We start from the raw sequence: 23044 nt of genomic DNA, 5'->3' as shown, positions 1-23044 counted from the left end.
TAAGGATTGTGTAACTTGCAGTGCTCTGCGTCAGGTTAGGTCTAGAGGAACTAAGTTCCCCAGTTATGTTAGGATGTGGTTCACTAGGTTAAGTTAGCTTAAGGAAGGTTATTAAGTTCGGCATGTAGCCTTTCTCTTGCACTGAGTATATAACTAGCCAGCAGTTTTACCACGGCAATGTGCCTAACTACTAAAAATATCATGAGAAGCTCTCAGATAAGTTTATACAGATCTGCCAATAATAAAACAGGGCAGAGTGGTGGAAGATGTTGAAATATGATAGTTATTTTTTATTTTTAATAAGACTAGGCTAGTATTAGGAGCTATTTATGAGTATGGCTGTAATATTAAAAGCTTCCTTCTATAACACAAATAATGAAGCTTAAGATAATACGGACATCCGCTATGAGAAATCATCATCAACAACAACAACAATAATAATAATAATAATAATAATAATAATAATAATAATAATAATAATAATAATAATAATAATAATAATAATAATAATAATAATAATAAACTTTCTAAACTACAACCCTAGTTGGAAAAGCAGGTTGCTATAAGCACAGGGGCTCCAACAGGGAAAATAGCCCAGTGAAGAAAGGGAAGTAGGAAAAATAAAATATTCTAAGAACAGTAACATGATTAAAATAAATATTTCCTATATAAACTATTAAAACTTTAACAAAACAAGAGGAAGAGAAATATGATAGAATTGTGTACTCGAGTGTACCCGCAAGCAAGAGAACTGTAACCCAAGACAGTGGAAGACCATGGTACAGAGGCTATGGCACAACCTGAGACTAGAGAACAATGTTTAGATTTTGGAGTGTTCTTCTCCTATAAGAGCTGCTTACCATAGCTAAGGAGTCCCTTCTACCCTTACCAAGAGGAAAGTGGCCACTGAACAATTACATTACAGTAGGCCTAACCCCTTAAGTGAAGAAGAATTGTTTGGTAATCTTAGTGTTGTCAGGTGTATGAGGACAGAGGAGAGTCTGTAAAGAATAGGCCAGACTATTTGATGTATGTGTAGGCAAAGGGAAAGAACCGTAACCAGAGAGAAGGATCCAACGTAGTATTGTCTGGCCAGTCAAAGGACCCCATAACTCTCTTGAAAGAAGTGTCTCGTGAATTTGTAGTTCTTACTTTTTTTCAGACATTCCCATGCAAAGTCCAATGAAGGAGACTTGGTGGATGTTCTTCAGGCAACTTCTGTAGGACTGCACATCCTTAATCAGGAATTCCTCCAAGGGCACTCAACCTGGAACTTATCGCTTGTAGGCCTACCACCAACGCAAAATGTGGTAATGTCAAACTTTTGTTACATAGCATAATATGAATATACAAAGTATTCCGTTTGATATCCTTAATCTTCATTCTCTTGTGAAATCCTTATGAGAAAGTAATTGGTTTTCTTTTTTTTATGTAATTGCTAGTATCTGAAATATATAGGCCTAGTTTCATTTCAATATGGACCCAGACATGAATGTTTTAAAGTGAGCCCCTGTCTTAAAGTATCATTAATGTTTCTATCTATCTTTGCTGTGTTTTTAAACATCCAATAGTTTTTCTATTGATTTACTCTCGAATTGAATTTCCAGGAAGAACATGACGAAGAGCCTTTAGACTCATCCTCGTTATCAGAGCAGCATTTTACACCTAGAGGTGGATGTGGTATGTCCTTTATATTCTCCTACTTTACTGTTCATTGCCTTATTTTCTTTCAGCACTGCATTTTGTCACCTATGGGCTTCACAATATTCTAAAGTATTTAGCATCCAAAGTTTGCAACATAGTGGAACAGATATCAGCAAGTTTTTCAGAACCTTTCATTTCCGGAAACCAACTCCAAAAATTGGCACACGTAGGCCTACTCTTTTTGGGGTTGCTCTTTAGATGAAATCCTCAAGCCACCTGAAAAATCCATATATCGACCATTTTGAGAATTAATGCCCTTGAATATACAAAAATATTACATAGTTGCAGACTTACTCTTAAGGGTACACTCAAGCACACTATTCTACCGTATTTCTTTTCCTCTTGTTTTGTTAAAGTTTTTATAGTCTATATTTGAGATATTTATTTTTATGTTGTTACTCTTCTTAAAATATTTTATTTTCCTTCTTTCCTTTCCTCACTGGGTTATTCTCCCTGTTGGAGCCCCTGAGCTTATAGCATCCTGCTTTTCCAATTAGGGTTGTAGCTTAGCAATTAATAATGATGATAATAATGTAATTGTTCAGTAGCCTCTTTCTCTTGGTAAGGATAGAAGAGACTCTTTAGCTATGGCAAGCAGCTCTTCTAGGAGAAGGACACTCCAAAATCAAACAATTGTTCTCTGGTCTTGGACAGTGCCATAGCCTCTATACCATGGTCTTTCACTATCTTGGGGGTAGAGTTCTCTTGCATGAAGGTACACTCAGGCACACTATTCAATCTGATCATGGAGTCAATTCATAATTTTTTCCATTATATAAAATCCAATTTTGGAACAAAGGACTTCCTCACTGGCTTCAGTATGTTGGGGGCCGTAACCAGGGAAAACTGGATGGCACTGCAGCTGTGAAACTCAGTATGGGCTTCAGTATCAGCTGAATAATTATTCAGCATATCTAAATAATTAGTTTATTGTTCAAAGCGCTCTCCAAAAGCATTAGTTAGCTACTGCAAGTAATGAAATTTTCTGTTTTTTCAAAAATTAAATTTAGATTATATCTGATATACTATTTTTTGTTTCGTTTCAGGTAGTTCAGCATTCGGTTTATTCAACTTTCTGACCTTTTTGGTCTATGCTTTTGCTCTCCTCGTTTCTTTTCTCACTCTCGGGGGAGGGGCCCTGGCTACGGTGATCACCAACATTGTCAACAACAACAACAACAACAACAACAATAACAACAATAACAATAACAATAACAATAACGATAATAATAATAATGATAATGGAAGATCTTTTCCATCAACAGAAACATTGAATCAATCATATGAATTTCCCAGGCTACTGGCGAACATGTACCAAAACCTTAGACCTATAAGGCAACGTCGAAGTCTCTATCAAGGGATAGGCCTACATGAGACTATATGGGAGAAAGAATTAGCCTTAGGTTTCATGACATTCTTGCTGGATACTGTGAGGAAGGAAGATACAGATATCCGAAATAACTTCACTGCTCTTCATGACACCTGCAGAAACTGGTCTCATGAATATTTTTCCAATCAGTTTTACGTCTACGGGAACCTCTTGGTGTGAGCGCCTTCTTTTCGAAAGGGGCTGAATTCGGGTTGAAATATAGTTCAAGAAAGGAGTAAAATGTCTATACTATTCATTGTTTCTATTATTATTACATGCATACTATGTATTTTAATTGTTTTTGGTCTTCTGTATTACATACTCAACATCTGATTATGTTATTTCTGTATCAAAGTAAAGGCGTAGTATATTGTGTTATATTATGTAATACATTTTTCGAAAGAAGAAATTTTAATTTCTAGTATAGTGAGATGGTGTTTGGTCAACAGTAATTTTGATTTTATTGTAATAAATTACGCAAATTGATCTGTGGAAGATTTTTAAAATTATGAACCCAAAGTGATTTTTTTCCCTTTTTTAATATAATTAATTATCATATGTAATTTATCTTCATAAATAATGAAATAGGGTAATAAATATTTATCATTGATACATTTGAGCTGTATTAATAGATTAATATAATATCTAATATGTAATGAGATTAGATTTGACATTGGAGAACAGCTGATTCCTTCCTTTGGATGTGCCGTTATAAAGGCTATGCCTCACCCAGAACCTGAACCTGAACGATATAATTAATAATTATATGTAATTTATCTCGATAAATAAAGAAAAAGGGTAATAAATATTTATTCATTGATATATTGGAGCTGTATTAGATTAATATAATATTAAATATATAATGAGAACGTCAGATTTGACGTTAGAAACAGCTGATTCCTTCCTTTGGAGGTGCCGTTGTAAAGGCTATGCCTCACCCCAGAACCTGAACCTGAACGATATAATTAATTATTATATGTAATTTATCTTCATAAATAACAAAATAGGGTAATAAATATTTATTCATTGATATATTGTAGCTGTATTAGATTAATATAATATTTAATATATAATGAGAACGTCAGATTTGACGTTAGAACAGGGTTGCCATTCGTACGATAATTATCGTACATGTACATTATTTTAGGTCCAGGGCGATATACGATACATACCTTAGGTATATACAAATGTGTGTGTGTGTGTGTGTGTGTGTGTGTGTGTGTGTGTGTGTGTGTGTGTGTGTGTTTGATTAAAGAATTATACTAAAATACCTTGAAATAAGTTATATATGTCACTCCTTAATAATCATGTTGAAAGTGCGTACGATAATTTTGGTTAAAAAACGATAATTTTAAGGTTCATGTACGATAATCCAGTGGAAATACGCTGGTAACCCTGCGTTAGAAACAGCTGATTCCTTACGTTGTAAACAAACCTTGGGAAGTCCAGTTTCGGAGTGACTCGACTGAAGACCTTGAAAGATATTATTTCTTGAGGAATACTCAGCAGATCCTACGTTTTAGGTGAGACCTTGTATCATTGGAGATAATAATGTTTCCATATCTTACCGGAAATATTATATATTTAGTTTACTGTTAAGCATATGTGTTTTAAGGTATCGGGCTTTGGGGGAAACCACGGAGTACTGGAATTCCCCGGATTTACTGGAAGCTCCAGGTGAATACTGGAATCCCCTTGAAAATTACCGAAATCCCTTACAATATTAATGCAAACCCTTAGAAATCGATAAATAATATGAGTTTTTATTAATTTACATTATTTTTTAGTAAATTAATTAAATAAAATGTGTATTTTAAAGCATTTTCTATATTCCCTTTACACAATATATAAAAGGGTACCGAACCTAACAAACCCACCTAACCTAACCTAGTAGTTCCCAGGTCACAACCCCTAGACGGGGCAAGCCACCGGACCCCCTTCCCAGGTCACAACCCCTAGACGGGGGCAAGCCACCGGACCCCCTTCCCAGGTCACAAATCTTCCTAGGTCACAACCCCTAGCTGGGGGCAATCCCCCAGACCCCCTTCCCAGGTCACAAATCTTCCCAAGTCACAACCCCTAGCCAAGGTTCTACCTGTAAATATATAAAAAATATAAATGCTAAAAACATAAAAACGTATTTTAATAAAAACAAATATTATTTATCGATTTCTAAGGGTTTGCAGTGATATTGTAGGGGATTAAGGCAATTTTCAAGGGAATTCCAGTACATCCGGGGATTCCAGTAATTTGAGGTACAGGGCCTTGGGGTTTTTATGAATTGGTTTTCGCCAAAAAAAAGAAAAAAAAATGGGAAATTAATGTGCTACCAGTTTTTATTAATAAGAAATGAAGAAAATAGATTATTTATGGTACTTTAATGAAATTAGGGGTATATGTATGATAGCGGCCACCTGTATGTATTATTATGTCTAACTTAAAGTACGGCTGTGTAAGAGGGGGGTCGCAGGGGGACGTTACCCCCCCTGTTAGGTAAGTAGGTAAGGACATGTCTTGTAGGTTAGGTTAGGGGAAAAAGTTTAGGTTAGTTGATGACCATTTTTAATGAACGTGTTAGGAACTGGCCGCTGATATACAAAGGCTCCATGAAATTACAGTACAGTATCTATAGATAAGAAAATAAAATGTGTTTTACATGTATCTACAGATACTTTGAATGATTCAGGTGAAAATAATTGTTGGAAATCCATCATTTCCAAGTTGTGGCTCTTATTAAATTCGGAACCTTTATATAATGATGAAAAGCACCTTCCACGTGCATAGAACTCCACCTAAACTAAACTTCTCCTCTTAACCCTTTTACCCCCAAAGGGCGTACAGTACTGGTACGTTTCACAAAACTCATCCCTTTACCCCCATGGATGTACCGGTACGTCCTTGCAAAAAAATGCTATTTGCATTTTTTTTTTTGCATATTTTTGATCATTTGTTGAGAAACTTCAGGCATTTTCCAAGAGAATGAGACCAATCTGACCTCTCTATGATGAAAATTAAGGCTGTTAGAGCAATTTTAAAAAAATATACTGCAAAATGTGCTTGAAAAATAATAACCCCTGGGGGTTAAGGGTTTGAAAGTTCCAAATAGCCTGGGGGTAAAAGGGTTAACTTCCCTCCTTAGCCTAACCTACAAGCCTGTCTTTAACGACTCACCTAACGAGCAGGGCTAATGCCTCCCAGTGACCCTCTTAGACTGCCGTAATTTTGATGTTAAGGTTGAAAATAACGGCATTATAGAGCGTGGCCGTTATCATACATAAATCCCCAAATTTCTTTAAATTGACTGAAAAACCACATTTTTCAATATTAAACTTAGCCGGTGATTATATAAGCTGCAACTCTGTTGCTCGACAGAAAACTCTACGTTCAAAATACGCCAGCGATCGCTATGCAGGTAGGGGGTGTACATCAACAGCGCCATCTGTCGAGTAGGTACTCAGTACTCAATGTAAACACAGAACCAATTTTCTCTCTGTCGGGCTACCGGCAAGACCTACTAATACGCTGTTACTAACTGGATTTGTTTTCAAAACTATTTGGTGAAGTACACTATTCTAGTTTTGAGCTTTCGCTATGCAGGTGTTTTATCTTCATCTCAAAACTTGAACTCGTTTTGGATAGATTTAATTAGGGTGACAAAGAGAGTATGGACTCTCTTTCACTTTTAAATGGCCGACCCTTCCCTTAGACGGAAGTGTGTTTAGGTTTTTAGTAATTTTGCTTAACACGTTATAGATCTATTTATTTTATATCTCTCCGCCTTTATTAGGCCTCTTCGATTAACTTTCCATTTATTATAAACATATAAAGATAATTTTATGTTTTGTTTATATGCGACCTTTCCTGATAGTAGGCGGTCCTAACTTGGAACCGAAGTTAATCAACGTTGAGCCCGTTATATCGTATTTAGCCTTTAAAGAATTTAAAACTTTTTTAATTTAATGTTTTATGAAAGAATTTCTTTGATAGTCTTCGTACTGTTTTCAAAGATGAACTAACGTTTAGTTTTTTAGACTACGCAGTTGTTGACGTTCAGGACGTTCACATGCGCTCTATCGTTACGATAGAGAGAGAGTGTATCACGGTTTCACTTTGCAGTAAGAGTAAATCGATTCTGACGTTTTGTTCATTCTTTCTTAGCTTTAATGTTTTAAATTCTAAATTAAAGGAACTTTTTATTTGGAAAACCTTTCAGTTTTTTCCTTTAGTCAAATAACATGTTTTTTTGACGATATATAATTGGGCTCTTCTCTTAGGTGCGAAATCAAGAGAGAAAGAGAGAGAGAGATAGAGACGGAGGGAGAGAGAGGAGAGAAAACGTTCCGTTCAAGCGGGTAACGTTGTTCTCGTGTTACTCTCGTCCCTAGTCGCTGTACGGGGAAGAAGGTAAAACGTTTCTAGGGTTTTATTCTTGTCCCCAGGCTATGTGCGGTGAGAGATTGTAAACGTAGTTTATTTGAACTAGTGTTTAGTCTCTTTCCCAGCCACTGAATTTTTTATCTTTATATATGTTTTCTGTTTTTTGCTAGTATTAATGAGCTGCATTATACGACTGATTTCGCAATTACTACCTTTTAATGAGGGTAGAATTGCGTGTTTCAGGTAGAAATCAGTAAAAGTTTCGATTTCAGTGAAATAAGTGCAAAACAGAAAATCGAAGTGATAAAGTGATATGCGCAAAGTGTTACAGTGTTGCGTCCGAGGGTTCGTCTGTTCGTGCCTGTCGTTCACCTAGTCCGGGACCTCTTGCAAGCTCCCAAGCCCAGGGGAGAAGTAATGTCGAACGACTAATGGGTTCGTCAGGCCTTGATCAACGACCAGACGTTTCCCTCCGTGGTTTCGGGCGTATCTACCCAAGATCGCCCCACCCACACAAAGACGAGAGAGCCCATTTATTTCTCGTCTGCGGAAGAGGTTTCTCGTAAGAAACCATGGACCAAGGTCTCGCAGCTTATTAAGCGCAAGTCGGTCCCTTCCGCTCAAGTCCAACGGCCCAGTTGTAGCCACTGGGTCAGTTCGGACTCGCTGCAGTCTTCCGACGACTGCTCACCTCCTAAGAGAGGCAAAGCGGTACCGCATCAGGCAGTCACACCGTCTGTTGCCGCACCTGCTCCTGTAGACCCTAAGTGGTCTTTGCTGCAGACCATGCAGTCTCAGTTAACGTCATTGATGCGGGACTTTCGTGCGGAGAAGGTTGACACTGCACCAACCTCTAGCCTACAACCAACACGGTTGTGCGTCCTGTGGACGCTGAGGCGACCTTCTGCCGCACTCCAGCTGAGAGAGTCCCGCCACCCATGCGTTCCAGTGTACCCTGCCAGCCGCATGTTGACGTTCAGTAACGCACGGAACCTTCCGTTGACGTTCGCGAGGTACAACAACAGTCTAAGTTGTTTTGTTTTGACGCGGTGCGTCAACCTCCGCATTCTAGAGTTGTTTTGACTGCTCAGTATAGACAGTCAAAGCAGTCTCGAGTGAACACTGTATGTCCTCACGCACCTGTTGTGGTTGACAGTTCAGTTGTTGACAGTTCACAGACTGTCAAGCAGTTACATGACGTTGCCTTCTGGTCTGCTACTAATGCACCAGTGAGAGACTCACTGAGGTAACCTAGCTTTTATCGGACAAGGTTCCTGTAGATGAGAAAGTGCTGTTCTCCCTCCTACTGATATTCCCTTGAGGACTCTGTCATTTGGAGAGGAGCCTTAAGCTGCTTAGCCTCCTATGGACTTTAATTAAATCATGATGATTTTTTAAGGATCTTCGTCCGGATCTTGTAACTGCTGCTCCTCGTTCGCCTCAACGTCAGAACTTACACTAGGCCTAGCTACTTCGAAGCCGTTGTTTTTAAGCTAGTGCTCTCTCGCTCTCCTAGAGAGCGTTACGTTGGCTAGGCGAATGGTTTTTGCACCAGGAGGAGTTTTAGGGATACAGCCTTTGATTTCCCTTCTTTTAAACTGGCTTATAGAGCGAGAGTCTGATAGGACATGAGAGAAGTTCTCGGCTTGGGAGTTCATGCCTCTGCCCAGATAGACTTCTCAATTCTGGTAGACTCGCCCTGGCGCCTAGCCAGGAGACGCTCCAAGTTGTTTACAGGTCAACTTCTCAACTTTTGTCGAGCCTTTGAAGTTTTGCTGTACTATTATGTCACACATAACAAGGCTTTCAGGGATGGTAAATGGTTCCGCCTCAGTCGCTAACCCCGTCTGTTGCCACACCTGCTCCCGTAGACCCTAAATGGGCTTTGCTGCAAGACATGCAGTCCAAGCTTGCGTCCTTGATAGAGGACTTAAATGCGGAGAAGAACCTTCTGGCCAACAACCTTCCAACCGGTTGGTTGTGCGCCCTGTTGACGCTGAGGTAACCTACTCGCGTCTGCCAGTTGAGGTGGTTCCTCCTTCTGGCCAACAACCTTCCAACCGGTCGGTTGTGCGCCCTGTTGACGCTGAGGTAACCTACTCGCGTCTGCCAGTTGAGGTGGTTCCTCCACCGATGCGACCCAGTGTGGGTTGCCAGTCGCACGTTGACGTTAAGCGACGCTCGGAGGTGGTTGTTAACGTTCAGGACGTTCAACAACCAGCAGAGGTGACTTGTTGTGATGCAGTGCGTCAACCTCAGCAACCCGGTAGGGTGTTGACTGCACAACCCAGACAGTCTAGACAGTTTCGGGTTGACGCTGTACTTCCTCGCGCACCCATGGTTGTTGACAGTTCACAGACTGTGCAGCAGTTCCATGATATTGCGTCCGGCTCCGTCACGCATCCACCAGTGCGACCGGATTCAGCGAGTCAGACGTTGCCCACTCCGTTGCCGTTTCCTCATCAGTTTCGGATGAGGAACCCTCTGATGAGGACGTTGCTGAACAAGACGATCAGCCCCCAGCCCTGCTATCCATCCAGAAGATGCTGAAGAAGGAACGCTGCCCAGTCAGGCTGTGGATGAGTCTGGTAGGGACACTGTCATCCGTGGATCAATTTGTGTCACTAGGAAGACTACACCTCCGTCCTCTTCTATACCATCTAGCTTTTCACTGGAAAAAGGACAAGACGCTAGAAGCGGTCTCGATCCCGGTTTCCGGAAAGATAAAGTCTTGTCTGACTTGGTGAAAGGACTATATCAACCTTAGAGAGGGTCTTCCCCTGACTGTTCAGACTCCCAACCACGTTCTCTTCTCGGACGCATCGGACGTAGGCTGGGGTGCGACATTAGACGGTCGGGAATGCTCGGGATTATGGAACTCGAGTCAAAGGACAATGCATTTCAACTGCAAGGAGCTACTGGCAGTACGTCTGACCTGGAAAAGCTTCAGGTCTCTCCTTCAAGGCAAAGTGGTGGAGGTGAACTCGGACAACACCATGGCTTTGGCGTTCATCTCCAAGCAAGGAGGGACCTACTCTCTGACATTGTACGAGATCGCAAGGGACCTCCTCACCTGGTCAAAAGGTCTAGACATATCACTAGTAACGAGGTTCATCCAAGGCAACTTGAATGTCATGGCAGATTGTCTCAGTCGGAAGGGACAAATAATTCCAACAGAATGGACCCTCCACAAGGATGTATGCAAGAGACTTTGGGCCACCTGGGGCCAGCCAACCATAGATCTCTTCGCAACCTCGATGACCAAGAGGCTCCCAATATTTTGCTCACCAATCCCGGACCCAGCAGCAGTTCATATAGATGCCTTTCTACTAGATTGGTCACATCTAGATCTATATGCATTCCCTCCGTTCAAGATTGTCAACAAGGTACTGCAGAAGTTCGCCTCTCACGAAGGGACAAGGTTGACGATAGTTGCTTCCCTCTGGCCCGCGAGAGAATGGTTCACCGAGGTACTTCGATGGCTAGTAGACGTTCCCAGAACACTTCCCCTAAGGGTGGACCTTCTACGTCAGCCACGCGTAAAGAAGGTACACCAAGGCCTCCACGCTCTTCGTCTGACTGCCTTCAGACTATCGAAAGACTCTCGAGAGCTAGAGGCTTTTCGAAGGAGGCAGCCAGAGCGATTGCTAGAGCAAGGAGAACATCCACCCTTAGAGTCTACCAATCGAAGTGGGAAATCTTCCGAAACTGGTGCAAGTCAGTATCCGTATCCTCGACCAGTACCTCTGTAACTCAAATAGCTGACTTCCTCTTATATCTGAGGAAAGAACGATCTCTTTCAGCTCCCACTATCAAGGGTTACAGAAGCATGTTGGCATCAGTCTTCCGTCACAGAGGCTTAGATCTTTCCAACAATAAAGATCTACAGGACCTCCTTAAGTCTTTTGAGACCATGAAGGAGCGTCGTTTGGTTACACCTGGTTGGAATTTAGACGTGGTACTAAGATTCCTTATGTCAGACAGGTTTGAACCGCTACAATCAGCCTCCCTGAAAGATCTCACCTTAAAGACACTTTTCCTGGTATGCTTAGCCACAGCTAAAAGAGTCAGTGAGATTCATGCCTTCAGCAAGAACATCGGATTCTCATCCGAAACGGCTACATGTTCTACAACTTGGTTTTCTAGCCAAACATGAGCTGCCTTCTCGGCCTTGGCCAATATCGTTCGATATTCCAAACTTATCGTATGGTTGGAAATGAACTAGAAAGAGTCTTATGTCCTGTAAGAGCTCTTAAGTTCTATTTAAAAACCTTTACGAGGCCCGTCTGAAGCTTTATGGTGTTCAGTTAAGAAACCATCTTTGCCTATGTCAAAGAATGCTTTATCCTATTTTATCAGACTGTTAATACGAGAAGCTCATTCCCATCTGAATGAGGAAGACCAAGCTTTGCTGAAGGTAAGGACACACGAAGTTAGAGCTGTCGCAACTTCCGTGGCCTTTAACCCTGGATAGGTACGGTGGGTCGTTTGCGACCCCGAGCGTCAAAAAAAAACAGGTTTTTCTCACGTGACTCACCCCTGTGACTGAATTTGTGGGTGATCGACCTGCAGGAGGTGTCTCCCCTACACGCTCTAGTAGTGTCCAGATGTGCATTGCTGTAGCTGTACTCCTTCCCCGATTTCTGAGACGCGTCGGGGTCGTTCGCGTCCGAGTTTACCCTTCTGAGGTAGTTTGCATAATTATCAAAGTTATTACGTATTATGAAATTGTCGTAGAATGGTGCAACTTGTATAGGTTATCAGTTGTGGAAAGTCTTGGTGGATTGTTTGGCTACCATGTGCATGTTTTTTTTTTTAGTTAAAATGTCGTTCATCACCACGAGGACCATTTTACCGCGAGTGCCCCTTTTTCATTTTTTTTCATTTTTTTGCCAAGTCATTTTTCCGTAAGATATTGCCAAATAGTGTCGTAAAACTTTTGCTTGTTTAGTGTTGGAAAGTGTGTCTAGATGATCTGGCTACCCATGCATGACTTTGTTTTTGTCAGATACGACGTAGTTATTGGTATATTGGGTATTCAACTGCGGTTACCAATTTCTGTTTTTTTTTCAATATTTGTAAAAATTACTACGTAGTAAGGAATTGCCGTATATTATTCATTTTTTTTTCATGTTTATGTGTTAGAAAGTGTGCCTTGATGGTTGGGCTAACACGTGCATGTCTTTTTTTTTATCTGAGATGTCGTATATTAGAATGTCTGGCATTTTACCGCGAGTGTCCCTTTTTAATTTTTTTAAATTTTTTTGCCAAGTCATTTTTCCGTAAGATATTGCGAAATAGTGTCGTAAAACTTTTGCTTTTTTAATGTTGGAAAGTGTGTCTAGATGATCTGGCTACCCATGCGTGATTTTGTTTTTGTCAGATACGACGTAGTTATTGGTATATTGGGTATTTAACTGCGGTTGCCAATTTCTGTTTTTTTTTCAATATTTGTAAAAATTTACTACGTAGTAAGGAATTGCCGTATATTATTGATTTTTTTTTCATGTTTATGTGTTAGAAAGTGTGCCTTGATGGTTGGGCTAACACGTGCATGTCTTTTTTTTTTATCTGAGATGCCGTATATTAGAATGTTGGGCATTTTTCCGCGAGTGCCCCTTTTTATTTGTTTTCCATTTTTTTGCTTAGTCATGTTACCGTAAGGAATTGGCAAGTAGTGTCGCAAAACTTATATTTTTATAGTGTTGGAAAGTGTTTCTAGATGATCTGGCTACCCATGCCTATTTTTTTTTTAGCCAGATATGGCGTATATATAAGTATGTGTTCGATTTTCCTGTGATTGCCATTTTTTCGTTTTTTCCCATTTCTTTCAAAATTACTACGTACTAAGGAACTATCACAGAGTAATATTTCATTTATATGTTTATTTGTCGGAAAATATGCCTTGATGGTTTGCCTAGCACGTGGCTGAAATTTTTTTTTTCTGAAATGCCGTATATTAGAATGGCCATTTTTCCACGAGTGCCCCTTTTTATTTGTTTTGCATTTTTTTGCTTAGTCATGTTACCGTAAGGAATTGGCAAGTAGTGTCGCAAAACTTATATTTTTATAGTGTTGGAAAGTGTTTCTAGATGATCTGGGTACCCATGCCTATCTTTTTTTTAGCCAGATATGGCGTATATATAGGTATGTGTTCGATTTTCCGGTGATTGCCATTTTTTCGTTTTTTCCCAATTCTTTCAAAATTACTACGTACTAAGGAACTATCATAGAGTAATGATTCCTCTAGATGTTTATTTGTCGGAAAATTTTGTTTACTTTTTTTTTTATTGAATATCATCAAATTTTTTTAGCTAAAATATTGTTTTACATTTTTTTTTTCGATTTTATTTCCCTTCAAAAAAAATTTTTTGGGTCAGAATTTTAATTTTATAGCTGTAAAATAATCGACAATTATCCAGCAACCCACCATACAATTTTTATGCATATCCAATAATAATTAGATTAGTAAATAACACCTTGAAATTGACATACCCTTCCTACATTTCAAGTGGCAGATTAGGGAGTCTGAGTCAGTGTGGTTGGCGGCCATTTTGTGGACATATCCGAAGCGTAAGCTGCCCTATCTATATATATTCTTGTTCCCTATAGAATTTGTGATATTTTGGTATATTTTTACCTGCATAAATATCATATTATATATTAAATATATGTATTTTTTTACGAAATTTCCAAGTACTCAAAAAATTACCTTTAGATATGGCCCCTGATATAAATGTAATTTACAAAATAATGAAGATTTTTTTACATATCTCTATTTTAGGATAACATATGTTTATTCCCTAAAAAAATTAGCCACTTCCTATTTCATTTGGGTACCCAAAAAAATTCATGAAATTTGGACAATTTTTTTTGGCCAAAAAAAGTTACCCTTTTTTTCTCATTTCAGATCTTCACCTCCATGGGTCTGACTTCATCCAAAATACATCAAGATGTGTCCTAAACATTCAAGAATCAATTCCTAAAAGGATTTGTGTATATATGTATAAACTTTTTTTTTATGAATTTTTATTTCAGGTCTTTTTTATTTTCTACTTAATTTTTTAAAATATTTATAATAAATAGTTTTTCCGCAGATGAGTAGTATTTATCTTTACAGTTGTTTTAAGCATTCATTGAAGTTTTTTTTGGCAAAAGAAAAAAGGAGGTTACTGCAAAAACTGATTTTTCAAGAATTTTTTTTGGCGTCGGGGTCGTTCGCGTCCGAGTTTACCCTTAAAGGGGTGTCCGAGGACCGTACCTATCCAGGGTTAAACAAAATAGATCTCTGCAAAGTATAATCGACGCAACCTATTGGAAAAGCAAGTCAGTGTTCGCGTCTTTTTATCTTAAGAATGTCCAGTCTCTTTACGAGAACTGCTACACTCTGGGACCATTCGTAGCAACGAGTGCAGTAGTGGGTGAGGGCTCAACCACTACAATTCCCTAATTCCATAACCTTTTTAATCTTTCTCTTGAAATGTTTTATTATTGTTTTTGGGTTGTCCGGAAGGCTAAGAAGCCTTTCGCATCCTACTTGATTTGGCGGGTGGTCAAAGTCATTTCTTGAGAAGCGCCTAGATTAGAGGTTTTGATGAGGTCCTGTTGTATGGGTTGCAACCCTTGATACTTCAGATCCTAGGGGTCGCTCAGCATCCTAAGAGGATCGCGAGGCTCCGTAAGGAAGACGTACTTAAAAAGGCAGAGTAATTGTTCAAGTCGACTTCCTTACCAGGTACTTATTTATTTTATGTTTGTTATTTTGAATAACTGCTAAAATGAAATACAAAATACTTAGCTCATAATAATGTAAACAAGTAATGCTGGTCTCTACCCACCCCCCTGGGTGTGAATCAGCTTATATAATCACCGGCTAAGTTTAATATTGAAAAATGTTATTTTTATTAATAAAATAAATTTTTGAATATACTTACCCGGTGATTATATATTAAAGGACCCTCCCTTCCTCCCCAATAGAGACCCAGTGGACCGAGGAGAAAATTGGTTCTGTGTTTACATTGAGTACTGAGTACCTGCTCGACAGATGGCGCTGTTGATGTACACCCCCTACCTGCATAGCGATCGCTGGCGTATTTTGAACGTAGAGTTTTCTGTCGAGCAACAGAGTTGCAGCTTATATAATCACCGGGTAAGTATATTCAAAAATTTATTTTATTAATAAAAATAACATTTTAACAGGGAAACAAACCTAAGGTTAACCTCCTAACCTAACCTAGAATCCATTTCCTTTCTTTCTATGGGGACTATGTGACCCCTTAGATGGTCTAAGAAAAGTTGCAACCCCCTGTTTACCTCGTGATTAGCTTACCTTTGAAACTTGGTTTTTCAGATATATTTTTTAGTTTAACTCGCCTTTAAAACCTTAATATTACATTTCTTTCCATCTTTTAATGCCATCAAAACCGTTCAAAGTAGGTATGAGTGCACCACTAATACTTCTTATTCACTCTAAAAAGGGAAATATTCACTATTTTGTGATGATATTGTTAAACACAACCTGCCTAAATTACTATTAAAAAAGAGGTGCTACTATAGCGTGAGGTCTACCACACTATAGCGTGAGGTCTACCACACTATAGCGTGAGATCTACCTGCCGTTAGTACTATAGCGTGAGGTCTACTGCTGAATTATTCCGTTTATTCGTCCCTCATAGATGAACACATTTCATACATTCGTACATCTTCTAAGAATGACACAAATAGATCATTGGAATTTTTTCTCATCACCTTCCAGCAAAAATGATCAAGATGAGATTGGAACAGCTGACGACCAACACCTCGCATTCTCTTCAGAATCATCGTTTTAGCGTCCAACCACGATCGCTCAATTGATATCTCTTTTAGGCCGAGGGAAAAACTGATTTAGGAGCTCCATTTACTTCCTTTTATATGGGCAAGTCACGTGGACAGGTCACGTTTTTGATGGATTTTGGCAGTTCACATGTCCGATGGTTAGGTGCGGGGCTCTGGGACGCTGGTCACGCGGTAGACCTCACCCTCCACCTGGGTAGGCGACATATGGCGGTAGACCTCACACTATAGTAGCACCAAAAAAGAATTTGGAACATATCATTGTCAGAGAAGATATTATTGTATTAGTGAATGAAGGAGCTTGTCCAAGAAAAAATCATTCTACAGTTAAAATATTTCTGATTGGAGATTAAGAATGTGTACCAGTGCTAATAAAAATGAAAATAGAAGTCATCTTGACTTTGATTTTCTGTCAGGGATATTATGAACTGCTCTCAGGAATTTCCTCTTTCATGGGAGCAGAACAAAACAAAACTCAGTCAGATATAAATGGGTAAGAGTTAAAAGAGGACTTGTTCCCATACTGACAAACCTTCCGTTATTTATTTGGATCATCTTTCGGTGAAGCTTGAACGTAGGCATTAGACTTAAAGTGCGAGGTGACTGAAAGGAATGGACTTTTCCTCATCGCTGGAACTTTCCTTCCTGATATGAAGTTATGAACTTACCTGTCCTCAGTCGGAAGTTAGACCTCCCCCATGGAACATGGTTCAAGTTCTTCGGTCTCTAAAGAGACCTCGTTACGAACCATTACGCCAGGCAACAGATCTCCTAACCGCTTGAGCGGGTAGGCTGGGGGTTTCTGGGCGTACCCAGCCACCTCTATATATACTCTCACAGCTGTGAGCTACGTCACTTTTACTTTTGCCTCGGTAGAGAGTGGACGTCTTCTCTCTCCTCCCAAGGCTGTCATTGGACATCTTTAATTTTTTTTTTTTTTTTCAGGTGTGCGTACTTTCTTCTAGGGTGCTGCGTGTGTTACTTTCATGTCATTGGTGTATACCGACCCGCACTCCCTGTGTCCTTCGTGTAGAGGGCATCGTTGCGAGCAGGGTTCACCCTGTGTAGAGTGTAGGGAGTGGCTTGCCTCAAAATGGGAGAAATTTAAGCGGCGCAAAAAGAAGGTTAAGCGCCATCTTTCTATCAAAGGGGCGAGGAAAGCACGTTCCTCTTCTCGCGCCCCCGAATCTCTTTCAAAAGCTCCTTTTCATTCGCTCTCTTCCGAGGGACAATCGAGCAGGAGCGCAGACCTACTAACTCCTTGGCATCCCCTGGGTACTGGGGGTGTAGTTGCTTCCCAAAGAGGAACAACTTCAGCTCCAGCTGCTGGGGAGCTATTTTCCCTTGCCGATGTGCTACAAGTATGGCTAATCTTGAGGGTTTCTGCACCCCCTTCGAAGGAAGAACTTGTTCGTCTCCTTCAGCGCGGTGCGAGGTAGGGCCCTTCTCCAGAGTCTTCAACATCTCACGCTTTGGAGTTTTGCGAATTCCTTCTGTCGCCCTCTCCTGGATCGCTCGCATTCGCCCCTCCAACGGCCTCCTGCCGACGGCGACCCTACTCGCCATTATGGACCTCGTTGTCCTGTAACCTCCAGTCTTCTGTTTCTTCTCGAAGGAGCCCTTCGGCTGCAGGTGATGAGCTTCCAGAGACCAGCGCTCCTCTCCATCTTCTTGCCCTTCGGGACACATAGGAAGATCATCGAGATCGTAGGTCATCATGATCCGAAGGCGTTCTTGCTGTAGAGAGCTTCAGGCTCACAAAACCATCGGTCTCAATCCTCTCCTCGGAGTCGTTCCTCTTCATGAGGAGAAGTCTCGCGATCAAGCTCTGCACGATCACGAGCATTCCAATCTAGACCTAGGTCCAGACGCTCATGTTCTGGATCTCGACGATCTAGATCATGAGGATGACGCTTGCGCTCGCGAGGACGAAGCTCCCGTTCACGCTCGCAAGATCGCTGTTCATGAGAACGACATTCCTGTTTGCGAGCTAGGTATTCACGACGCTCACACCGTTCTTGAACGAGAGCTAAAGGCTCCCGTTCACGAACAGTTCGTTCATGATCGCGAACCGTACGTTCACAATCAAGGTCTTGACGTTCCTTGTCTAGAGGTAGAGGTAGGCGTTCGCCAGTCCATCAGTGCGTAGCCCCTCAACCGTCCTTCTCCTAAATGACCTCGGACTGAACCTTGTCATGAAACTAACCGTGTCTCCGACAGGCTTCCAGCTAAACCTCCAGTGCCTTTTACAGCCTTGGGTGTTTTGGCAAAACATTCGCCTATGCAATGCTCGGAATCGCGTCCCTGTGTGACGCGTTCTCCAACACTTAAGGTTGTCCCTACTCAGATGCCCTCTCTACTGACTTCGTCTGGCGTAGGTGCTTTGCTGCAGCAGGAATGTGGTAGACCTTCCTCTTCCAGTATGGTTCCTAGTGCTCCCGTTGCGAGCACTTCTGTTCGCGAATCGCGATTTAGCGTGCGAATCAGCGATTTCCGCGAGCAATTCACGAGTAGAGGTTTCGGAACCGCGAGCAAGTGCGGTACCAACACCTCCGCCTCCGGCTACTACTACCTCCAATGGCAGGCCTATACCCTTTCTAGAGGGTTTTAAGGAGCCTCCTAATAGGTTCGCTGATGTCCCTATTAGCCAGGAAAGTCCTTCTTGTACGTCAAGGGAACATGTTCCTGTGCCGCAGAGAGACTCCCCCACGTCGATGCAGGATCCCTCTAGAGGTCCCCCTAGGGGACGTTCTCCTCCTGGACCTTCAAGGGAAGCGCGTGGCTTGCCTAAAGGTTCTGAGCTTCCTGCATGGGTGAGCACCTTCCTCTCTACCCTGCGGAAGTCTCTGGGTGTGGCTCCTCCACTGCCTCAGCCTCCGACTGCTTCAGTCAGAGCTAACCCAAGGACTCCTTTGGAATCCTCTTCGAGTTTCCCTTGGGAGTCTAGACGCATGAAGGAGACCATCATCGGACAAGGTAAGGAGATCACCTTCATCTCAATCTTGTGCCGAGGGCCCTCCTTCTTCTGACTCTTACATGGTCAACCTGCCTTTTACTCTGGTTAAAACTAAGAGGCAAAAGAGAAGGATGAGAGGCGTAACATCCCCTCGCCAACATGTTCTCAATGGCACTTTCACAAGGCAATTATTTGTAGTTCAATGGTACTTTCATAAGACAACTATTTGCAGTTTAGTACTTATTTTATAAGGCAATATTTTAGACTTCAGTGGTACTTTTATAAGACAATTATGCATAGTTCGCAGGGGTAATTTCATAAGGCGATTATTTTTAGTTCTCAATGGTACTTTCATAAGGTAATTTTTTGCAGTTCAATGGTACTAATATAAGGTAATTTTTTTTGCAGTTCAATGGTACTCTCATTAGGCAATTATCTGCAGTTAAATAATACTTTCACAAGGCAATTTTTACAGTTCAATGTTACTCTCATAAGGCAATTATTTGCAGTTTAATGGTACTTTCAATAGCAATTGCTTGCAGTTCAGTAGAACTTTCAGGGGTACTTTTATAAAGGAATTGTTAAAGTTAAAGTTGTGGGTTTTAGGTCTCCACAGAGACGATTTACATCGTCCTCCTCGGGCGACCATTAGCCAGCAGGGACTATCACTAGTCCCCTCTAACCTCCCCCCCCAGGAGCCACCCTGGGAGTACCCCCCGGTAGAAGGTCTCACGGTATTCACGTCCCTGGCAGGGACCGAACTCGGGACCTCTATAATAGAGATCCGCGACGCTACCAACCTTGCTATCCGGAGTATAGTGTAGTTGTCAATGGTACTTTCATAAGACAATTATTTGCAGTTCAATGGTAATTACATAAGGCATTTGTTTGCAGTTCAGTGGTATTTTCATAAGGCAATTATTTGCAGTTCAGTGGTACTTTTATAAGGCAAGTATGTGTTGTTCTCAATGATACTTTAATACGACAGGTATTTGCCGTTCAGTGGGACATTCATTTTTTATTTATTTTCAGTTCAATGGTACTTTCTTGAGCAATTATGTGTAGTTCTAAATGATACTTTAAGGCAATTATGTGTATTTTGCAATGGTAGTTTCATAAGGCCATTTTGTTCCGTAACCGAAATACAAACCACACTATTTACATAGGGTATTACTTTTGACGTAGCTGAATGACGAGCCATTAGATTTTTAACGAGGGTTAACTACCCCCTTGCTAGTTAGCGGGGGTTAGGGGAGGGGTAGCTAGCTACCCCTCCCCCCTCACACACTGGTGAACTGATTCACTTCGCTTTTGGCTCGGGTGATGGTCAGACGTGTCTGCTCACACCCTCGCATTGACAGCCTTAATCTTTTTTGCTTTCTCTTTCAGTTTGTGTGTTTGGAAGTTGGCCTCTCTCCTTATCATGCGGAAATGCTCTGGTTTACCCGACCGCCCTTGTGGGACTTACATGTCGGCGGTCGAGACAGACCCTCACACCTTGTGTCCGTTCTGCAGAGGTCAACGGTGTGATAAGGATAAAGTGTGCCGTGAGTCCGGGGAGTGGTCTACCTCCCAGTGGGAGAGGTTTTCCCGGCGACGGAAGAAGAAGTCTAAGCGGGATCTTTCTCCTTCAAGGGTTTCCTTGAAGAAGGAAAATTCCAAGGACTCTTCTTCCGTTGCCCGAACCTCCTCCGAAGCTCCCGCTCGATCGGTCTCTCGTGAGAGGCCGTCGAGTGGAAGCGTAGGCTGTTCTTTTGTTGACCAACTTCGGGGTTCGGGAGAGGGAGTTGCCTCCCATAGCGAGGCAGCTCCTCCTCCTCCTCCTCCTCCGGGGGAGGATTTATCTGTTTCTGTTTCTGTTTATAATGATGATTTATTGCAGCTTTGGGCTTCCTTGGGGCTTAAGGGTTCGCCCTCCAGGGAAGCCCTGTTTGACTTGATCCAGTTGGGCGCAGCTGTCAAACAGTCGCCGGTGATAGCGGAGGTTGACCCTCTGTCTATCGTCGACGTTGTTGTGGCAGAGGCTTCCGACGGGTTGGGTCAAACCCCTGCCTTGGGTGCTGATGTTGCTGAAGGCTCAGTTCCCCCCTCGGTCTCTCCTGCAGGTGATTCTCCCCCTCTGGGGAGTTCACTGACAGAGACTCCTCTTTGGAGGACCGACGATGGTGTTCCTGCTCCCAGAGGACGTATCCGTCGCAAGGCTCGCCCTCTACTTCGCCGTAGAGGTCTTCCTTCTCCCCACAAGGGAGTTAGGAGGCGCCCTCGCCGTCCCCCGCAGAGGATCCTCCTTGTCGTGAGTCGACCGTTGCAGCCGCATCTCTGGACCTCTCTGCAGATCGTTCGCGATCTCCTACGCTTGCCAGACCTGCTGATCCTCCTTCACCGTTTGTGGCAGTGGGTGCCCTCGCACCCCGTTATCAAACGGGCACCGGTCCCTTCGGGGCAAAAGGGCTTGTCTCACAATGTGAGCAAGTCCTTTAAGTGCCAGGTTTTACCTGTGCGCCCACGATCTCCTGCGCGCTCGCGCGCAGTTACCCGCAATCCTTCTCCTGTTCCTGCTGTTGCTGAGAGTCATCCTGTGCCGGAAACAACGCGCCAGCGATCTCCTGTAGCAGAGTCGACATGTCAGCGCTCTCCTGCTCGCCATCGATCTCCTGCTCGCCAGCGCTCTCCTGCGCGTCAGCGATCTCCTCCTCGCCAGCGCACATCTGCGCCCTGATCCTGATACGCGCCCACGATCTCCAGCTCGCCAGCGAACTTCCCCTGCACGTCATTGCTATCCCGCGCGCCCACGATCTTCGGATCTGGGCGTAGGAAGGAAGCCTCATCCTTCGCCTTCTTGCCAGCGTTCACCTGCGCGCCCTCGGAACTCGCCCTCTCGTCAACCCTCGCCTACGCCCCATCGCGCTCAGTCACCTTCACGCCCACAGGTTCCACCTCCTACCGTGCACACTTCCAGAGGTGGACGGGACATGACGTGCCCACGCGCCCACGAGCAGTTTCCTTCACGCGCTTTTAAGCCTGCTGATCCTGCGCCCCATCTGTCTTCTCCAGATCGTGCACCTGCACGCCTGCGATCTCCGGCGCGTCCGCGCGCCCCATCGCCTGCGCGCTATCACTCTCCAGCACGCCCATGAGCCTGCTCGCAGAAGATCACCTGCGCGCCCACGCGCAACCTCAACTGTGTGCAGTCGCTCACCTGCTCGCCCTGCGTGCCATCGTTCTCCTGTGCCCCATCGCTCACCTGCGCTCCGTCGTTCGCCTACGCGCCGTCATTCTCCTGGTCGCCAACACTCGCCCGCGCCTCCAGTTCCGCGCGCACGTAACCTGGGATTATTCCATCGTGCGAACGGCAGCGTGAGCCCAAGCGCGATTCCCTCCGGGTTTCGCAACGCGAGTTTCCTAGCAAGTCTTCAGGAGCAAGAGCAGTCAGGTCATCTTCTTCGCGGTTGTCCCCCCCCCCCCCCGCAAGCGCAGAACAGCGCACTCGCAGGAGGAGGGGAGGTCTTCAGAGAGGTCTAGGCACCAATCTTCTTCCCTTTCTTTTCAGGCAGGCCCTGTGGTATCTACTCCGAAGGATCGCCTGATCCCCTTCCCTCCAGCGGGAGTCTCTGTCACTGCGTCTGTCAGTAAGCTGGCTTGGTTTGGGTCCCTTATCAGAGCTGTCGTCCAGGCTGTTAAGTCTGCCTTCGCTGATTTGGGTCTCAAACCAATGGCAGCTCCGACTCCACTGAAGAGGAAGAGAGGAGTAGAGATGGTGGGGACTTCTCCCAGGGCTAAACTGGCTCCTAAAAAGTCCGTAAGAA

At 42.8% G+C, this 23044-nt stretch overlaps 2 protein-coding genes across 2 annotated transcripts in view; both read left to right on the top strand.

Moving 5' to 3' along the window:
- Positions 1-3412, top strand: part of LOC137636319 (homeobox protein 6-like) — a 7551-nt gene extending 4139 nt beyond the window's left edge. The window contains exons 2-4 of the mRNA XM_068368728.1: positions 1163-1310; positions 1608-1680; positions 2739-3412. Of these exons, the coding sequence (XP_068224829.1) occupies positions 1163-1310; positions 1608-1680; positions 2739-3253 (736 nt within the window). The 3' untranslated portion in view covers positions 3254-3412. The remainder of the gene's footprint in view (positions 1-1162; positions 1311-1607; positions 1681-2738) is intronic.
- Positions 3413-4490: 1078 nt separating this feature from the next.
- Positions 4491-23044, top strand: part of LOC137636321 (golgin-45) — a 124351-nt gene continuing 105797 nt past the window's right edge. The window contains exon 1 of the mRNA XM_068368729.1: positions 4491-4596. The gene's annotated coding sequence lies outside the window, so the exon portion shown is untranslated. The remainder of the gene's footprint in view (positions 4597-23044) is intronic.

This window comes from Palaemon carinicauda, unplaced genomic scaffold, assembly GCF_036898095.1.
Source record: "Palaemon carinicauda isolate YSFRI2023 unplaced genomic scaffold, ASM3689809v2 scaffold270, whole genome shotgun sequence".
Lineage (NCBI taxonomy): Eukaryota > Metazoa > Arthropoda > Malacostraca > Decapoda > Palaemonidae > Palaemon > Palaemon carinicauda.
This window is presented reverse-complemented; position numbering and strand designations above follow the sequence as displayed.